Source organism: Mytilus edulis, chromosome 12 (assembly GCF_963676685.1).
Source record: "Mytilus edulis chromosome 12, xbMytEdul2.2, whole genome shotgun sequence".
NCBI lineage: Eukaryota > Metazoa > Mollusca > Bivalvia > Mytilida > Mytilidae > Mytilus > Mytilus edulis.
This window is the reverse complement of record NC_092355.1, coordinates 28,337,320-28,345,032: the sequence shown is the minus strand read 5'-3', so window position 1 is coordinate 28,345,032 and position 7,713 is coordinate 28,337,320. Positions and strand designations below refer to the sequence as shown.

Below are 7,713 nucleotides of genomic sequence, written 5' to 3'. Positions count from 1 at the left end.
TTTATTTTGGTAATTTAGGAGACAAATAAAATATATTTTGAATAATACAAAAAATTATGAATAAATCTAAAACGCATATAATAGCTGTTTCCCGGATACCTGATTTTATATGTCTAAAACTATGAGTACCAGTACCGTCTGATGTGTATATAACGATTGAAAAACCGCACCCCCAAAAATGCTTCAAAAATTTAAAAACGTGACATAGAAAGTAATTTGGGGGCCATGCATAGCTGAGTTCCGTCTTATCAAAGTTTTAGGACATAAACTTGTCTAAAATTAATAGAATGATGTGGCACACATATCAGAAGTTATATCAATTATAATAAAAAATCAACCTTGGAAATACAGAAAAGCATACAACTGAAGCAAGGGAACACAATATATGGGTAACACACACCTAAAGACCAATCTCGGAAATACAATAGAAAAACTAAGGATATGGGGTATCATTCGTGACACAAAATTAATACACACACAACAACAAAAAAACACAAAAAGCATAGGAGCAGCTCTTGTATTGCGGTTGTTTGTATTTTGATTATCCGTCTGGTATCTTAAGCATGTCTTTGAAACATATACTTAGAACCATCAAAATATATATATAAAAAAAGAAATTGCAAAGCATTTAAATGATATACATGTACAACAAAAAATATAATCTGGAATGTGCATTTTGGAATGTACTGGCTGCTCTAATTAATATTGGTGCCAAGAGAAAATCAAATCAATGAATAAAAGAAAACATACAAGAGGGCGAAAAAAAAGACCGACTTAAGGACGAACAACAGTTCACAAAAAGAACACAAATACACACTTGGATGGTGTGAACTTCCAAAAAATAAAACACTGTAAAGTGTAAGGGTGTATGGTTTATGGTGCAATGGTAGATGGTGTATGGTGCTATGGTGTATGGTGCTATGGTGTATGGTGGAAGAGAAATGGTGTAATGGTGTAACGTGCGATCGGGAATGGTGTGAATGAATGGTGTACGACATTTAAAACTATTAAAAATATTGATAAAAAGAATTGATTTTTAATTTTATACATTAGTTAACTATTTTGTGATCAAAGGAGTAGGTCCGGTAAGGGTCGATTTTGGCCTCAAATTTCAGGTTCATCTAATGAAAGATTTTGGACACTTGTTAAACACTTCAGTGTCTATTTCAATTGATTCAATTAGTGTATGTGAAAAGTAAAATCACAAAAATACTGAACTCAGAGGAAAATCAATTCGGAAAGTCCATAATCACATGGCAAAATCAAATAACAAAACGCATCAAAAACGAATGGACAAGAACTGTCATATTCCTGACTTGGTACAGGCATTTTCAAATGTAGAAAATGGTGGATTGAACCTGGTTTTATAGCTAGCTAAACCTCTCACTTGTATGACAGTCGCATCAAATTCCATTATATAGTCACCGATGCGTGAACAAAACAAACAGACATAATAGGTAAAAATGTCAAAAATAGGGGTACAGCAGTCAACATTGTGTTATCATCTTAATCACTATAAAAACAACAAATGTAATGAAGAAGCACAAAAAGGCATACATCAAATTAACATCCTCATTTTGATTATATTATACGATTATATTTGTCTATGTAAAATGCACCCATCAAGGAAGGAGGGTATGGGTACTGGTGTAAAATTGCGCGTTTGAAATTCGCACAGGTAGACATGAAATAATTTTGTCGTTCAAAGTATGACGGGATGCATAAATACAGTCACGCAAAATAGATATAACAAACACTGACTTAGCAGTTAAAGTAATAATAATAAATATAAAATAATAGTGTGGTTCAAAGTATGACGTGATACATAAGTACAGAGTCACGTAAAATGTATATCACAAAAAAAGTTGGTTAACAGTAAAAGTAATATTAATGAATAAAATAATTTTGTCATTCAAAGTATGACAAGATACATAGGTACAGATTCACATCATAAAATAATTTTGTCATTCACAAAAAAAATTTGAAAGATTTTAACTAAGTAAGTTATTAAAAACGCTCCGATTCAAAATAAAAATGAAAAATCTATCAAATATGCAAACAATCGTCACTTTTCAGATTGTTTTTGTCAAAAATGAAAGTGTTCATCCTCAACCTTTATATATGTAATGTATTATCATCAAATACAACTTACATTCCAATATTATGAATGAACACAAATGCGGCCACTTTCATTTAAGACGGAAACCGTCTAAAAATTAACTAAAATGCGAAAATTGTGAAGATTTCAGTAATTTAGCATGACTTAATGATGTAAGTACTCGATATATGTGCATTGTATTGTCAAGAACAGTCCATATTTGTGTGGCAGAAGCATTCTACTTTCCAATAAATAGCTAAAAGATTACATTTTAACAATTTTGTAAAACTGCTATATTTTGGGGCCAAAAAGGGGTCTTACTGAACCTACTCCTTTGTTTTTTAAAATGAATAAATAATTTTTAAGTAACACGCTTTCTTTGAAATTCAATTGCATTATGGTGAAATGTGTAAGGTGTATGATACAAAGTTGTAACGTGTATGGTGTAATGGAACAGGGTGTATGGTGTAATGGTGTATGGTTAAGGTGTTAATAGTGTATTATTTTACACCATCCAAGGACTGTAAATAAGCAAACCGGAGACATACTACAGATTACGGAGATGTTGCATATACAAATGTATCAAGAAAATAACATGTTGATCAATAAACCTTATAAATTAGGTTGATGTCATGTACCACTTGTAATAGGGACATGTGTAGCTTACAATCATTATACGTCACTAATGAAGTACACTGTTATTGGACATTGTATGAATGCCGTTTCAACACTTAAATGTCATCTCTGATCCAGCCATTTTTTGGAATGTTTCGGAATGATTTTGGTCTTTAGATCGAAAGTCATGCAACCAACAAACGTATGTGAACTTTCGTCTGGAAGATGCTGTTTTAATTACACACCATAAACATGCCTTAACGTTCAGTTTGGAGTTTTAGTTGAATTTGAAAGTCACATTGTTTTAAAAAATCCAAAGGTAAGAAGACAATTTTTTATTTTCAGGTTTGGTCAGCGAGCTGAAACTAATGTTGACAAGCTCATTTCATTTTGACCTCACAACTATTAGCTATTTACTATTCATTCTGGTATTCTCAATATATAGCTTTCTTTTTGTTTAGAACTCGGAGCAGGCCTATGATTTCATTAAGGCAGCACAGTGACCTGTTATTGTTCACGGTCATTTTTCTATGAATAGTTGTCTAATTGCCAATCATATGCAACTCTTATTTTATCTATCGTGTTTTGAATTCCTCCTGCAATTGCAGAAAATTTCCAATTACAACTGATTTGGTTTTTCTAAATATGGATTGTAACACTGTATAGTGATTGAAAAGTTTGAATAAATCATTAATCTCAAGCAACAGAAAATATTTGATACGCCTCTAAACGGCATCATATCAATTTGACATTGCAGTTTATAAAAATTATGCGATATCTAGATAAATTTAGTTTAAGGTACTTGTGAAAAGAATAAACCACAACACAAAACAGATACACATAGCAGTTGAATAAACAATACAGAATAACTCGGGCTCAGACCAATACAGCAAACCTCTTAGTGATAAAAATGCAGATACAGAAATATAGACGTACTTATATCAAATACTAATGTTTAGCAACTAAATTAAGCCAAAAATCTAATGTATTTCATCGAAATGATACCTAGGACCGTTTGAATGATTTTACAGTAGTCATTTTGGGCGCTTTTATAACTTGCTGTTCGGTGTGAGCCAATGCTCCGTTTTGAAGACCGTACTTTAGCCTATAATGTGTTACTTTTAAAAATTGTGATTTGAATAGAGAGTTATCTCAAAGGCACTCATACCACATATTCCTATATCTATTGACCAATTACTCTTAGTAAGTTTAACAACTTCTATAGAAGCAAAAATACAACTATGATAATCTAATTATGAATGGAGAGCAATTTTATTATATACCTGGCAGACGACAATGTTTACCTTGATGACAAATCATTATTTCAATATATATAGTTTTTTTATTCAAATACATGTATTAATAAAAGTACTGATCTAAACGCAAACACTTCATGCTTTATTTACATTGAGTTAGTTACTTAACCATGAAAACGATCAGATTTAACAGACAATCAAATCAGATATATATTATTCTGATGTTCTACCTTGTATGTAAATTAATCATTATTCAGTAATTTGAATATATTATGCAATGCTAAAATATTCTAAAGTGTCATAAAACTGAAACTGGAATAATTCAGTAAAACAGAAACTGCCAATCATTGTTCGTGTTCTCAGTCTTTTATTGTTTTGTTTAGTGTCAAGGAGGTCAAAGTTTGTTCATCAATAATAATTTTAATTTATTTTTCTACTGCGTTGACCAATATGTTACTGAAAAATTACGTATGTGCAATATAATGAATCTCTATGAACTACAACTACAACCTACATCATGTGCATAGTGGAAATAGTTTTTTTCATTATTGTAAATCAGAACGTAAGATTTAAACCAGAAATTATAAAGCGCAGAAGACCCATACATGCAGAATAACACAAAGAGAGACTAACTAAAAAAAGCTAAAGATTAAAGATCATAGGACAGTAAAATAGCTCAAGATAACACAGATTTGAAATGATTTAAATGCGCCGTACGCATTAATGACCTTTCGCAGAATTTTATTTTATTTTTAGTTTGTAGATTTCTCCGAGCTCTTGTACCCATATTTTGACTATTATATTTATTGTGTCTGTTTATTTAACGCATCAATGTAAAAATATCGGAAATTGATGAGACTGTCATTAAAGTGAAAGGGTTAGCGCTATAGAACCAGGTTTAATCCACCATTTTCTACATTTGAAAATGCCTGTACCAAGTCAGGAATATGACAGTTTTTGTCCATTCGTTTTTGATGCGTTTTGTTATTTGATTTTGCCATGTGATTATGGACTTTCCCAATTGATCTTCCTCTAAGTTCAGTATTTTTGTGATTTTACTTTTTGTGAATTAATTCTTTTTTTATGCATCCGAATAAGAATAAAAGTTCTGTATTTTTTGACAATTTCAATCTTTAAAACAATAAAATTGACATAGCGTTTTGCAAATAGGTTCCGATACATTTGGATTTACTTGGCAGGTATATTGAAACAACCATTATTATATATTTCTCTGAGTCTGCGCTAAGTATAGATATATCGAGAATTTTATCACGGTGTTGTTTACAAAGCGAAAGAAGCACGTGATATTAGAATTAGTTTTATATCATCATTAAAAATACGATACGAACATAACCCATATCATGCCCACAACAAAATCTAGAATAAATGTGTTAATTTCCGGGGTGAAAAAAACCCTGCGACTGAATCAATATCTATTCCAAAAGATGTCATTTTAAATTTCCTGACAATTTTTTGCAAAGAATATGATTATTGTTTCGTTTTACATCTGCCTTTGTGTATAAAGTATAACGGTTCATAATTTCAAATTTGAAAGGACCTCCACTTAAAAATTTAACAAGTAAGTCTTTATTAATCCATAATAATAAAAATAATCTTGAAATAGAATTGTTTTCAAAATATCTAATTATTGATAATCTTTTCTCCTTTGTATTTATTTGCAGATATATTAATTATCTTGATAAAACAATGCAGAATTAATGTCTTCAATTGTTTCATTATTACTATTTAATGAAGTATATAAAGGGAAAACGGTACTGTTACATTTCCCAGCATTAGGTTGGCATTTCGTGTACCCAAGGCAGGTGAAGGAAGTCAAACTAGGAGCGCTGTGATTGGATGTAAGGGTACAATATATTTTTTTTTTATCTATGAAAAACTGCAGTGTGTATATTTGCAATATAAATTTTGAAACCTGTTGAAATATTTTCTAGAGAATTATTCAAAAAGACTTCCAAAATTTAATAGATTTGGTGCAAAATGACGGTGGGCATGGATAACATAAACAAGCTCCGTTGGAAGTTGGTCATGATACTATTTGGCTTAATTTTTAGGACAGAATAATAAAGTACTAACACCACATATAATTGTTTTATCCAGGTTTTTATCATAAAAAGTGGTACATTTAGAAAATGTTAATATTGTCGCCTATGGCAGAAAAAATAGTACCGTTTTTCCTTTATTGTTGCAAATAAACAACCGAGTAAAGTTTAGTGAAATTTCATAACACATTATCCATAATTTCTGTATCTTCACGGGTTAATATTAGCCGCAAATCCAGCAGGAAAACCATAACCGGAATATTCATTACGTCCAAATACAATAAGTCCAAACGGTATATCATTGTGTTGCTTAATTTCATGAAGACCGACACTTTGTTCAACAGTGATGACAGAGTACAGTGTAGATGCAAGTGTAATATTTGTTATCATTTCATATTTCACAATATCTTTGTCATCTAAACGTAATCCCGTTCTAGCGTTCGATTGAATGATAACTGTAATGTAAAAGAGTTGAGGTGGATGACCTCTTCTAAAGTCATTTACAACCGGATATGTGTAACTGTTTTTGAAATGTTGAACACTTGGAAGTGTAACCATGAAAGCATCAGCAGTAGAAGATACACCGTTACAGTACAGCTGAACTTGGACTGGAGCAGATGATTGCAAAGTATATATGTCATAATTTTCAAATTCATGGAATCTTCCGCGTTGGATGTCAATATATTGGATTAAACTATTGTTGTTAATACGTACTCGGGAATATTCTTGTGCAAATATTCTAAAATTGCACTGTGAATCATACAATTTAGGAACGATGAAATCACGTCCTAGTTGTTCATTTGGTAAGATCATCTCCTCCATGTGATTTCCCCACCCGTTTCGCAGGTAACTTGTACGGACACCAGACATTACAACAACTGGATTGGATGCAGCTACTAAAGTCCCACTAAAATCATAATGACTCGACAAATAGAAGGTGTCAAATTGAGTCAAATGTATACTTAGCGTATCGTTATTTCTATACTGTATATTGTTATATGTAACACTTCCACCGGCAATCCGAAAGTGAATTGTTACGTTTGTTGATTGATGAATTCCAATAATTCCAAAATTACTGTTTGAAAAAGGGATCTCACGAGTCCACGGTGTAAATGATGATACTATGTATTTGTTTCCTAACGATTTGGAAGGAAGAGCAAGAAATCCATCAACCTCGTTACCAGTAAAAGTAAGGCCATAGATAGACACGGGAATGTTACATTTCACATGGATAGCTTTTCTGTGAATACCATGTTGATCCATAAATACAGTACGGCTAATGTCGTATGAGTTTATGCTCACATTTGATATTGCAAATGACGAATTCATGTTCAGAAATGGGATGAAGATTTGACATGATCCGTCAGTTATGGACACTATGTACAAATATAGTTTTCCATTTTGGTTGTGACTTGTTAAAAATCCTAGGTAAAATTCGTTCCCTTTAGTATCTGTAAAAAGTAAAATAAAAAAGAAATAACCATAATAAAAACTATGATTAAATGCAAACAATAAATGGTAGCTATCCACTTATTGTAGAAATTAAAATACAAATACTAATTATACTTCCATTCAGCAACAATATACATGTCAGTACATATAAGTAATATAATAGAAAACCAAAGGATATGACATATGGGATATCTATCAACGACACAAAATCAGTAAATCCACAGCAAAACAA

General features: G+C 31.4%; 1 protein-coding gene across 1 annotated transcript in view; it reads right to left on the bottom strand.

The window, feature by feature from the left end:
* Nucleotides 1-6,064: 6,064 nt before the first annotated feature.
* The window catches only part of LOC139497555 (IgGFc-binding protein-like), a 6,080-nt gene continuing 4,431 nt past the window's right edge, over nucleotides 6,065-7,713 (bottom strand). Inside the window, exon 4 of the mRNA XM_071285784.1 lies at nucleotides 6,065-7,480. Within this exon, the coding sequence (XP_071141885.1) occupies nucleotides 6,240-7,480 (1,241 nt within the window). The 3' untranslated portion in view covers nucleotides 6,065-6,239. The remainder of the gene's footprint in view (nucleotides 7,481-7,713) is intronic.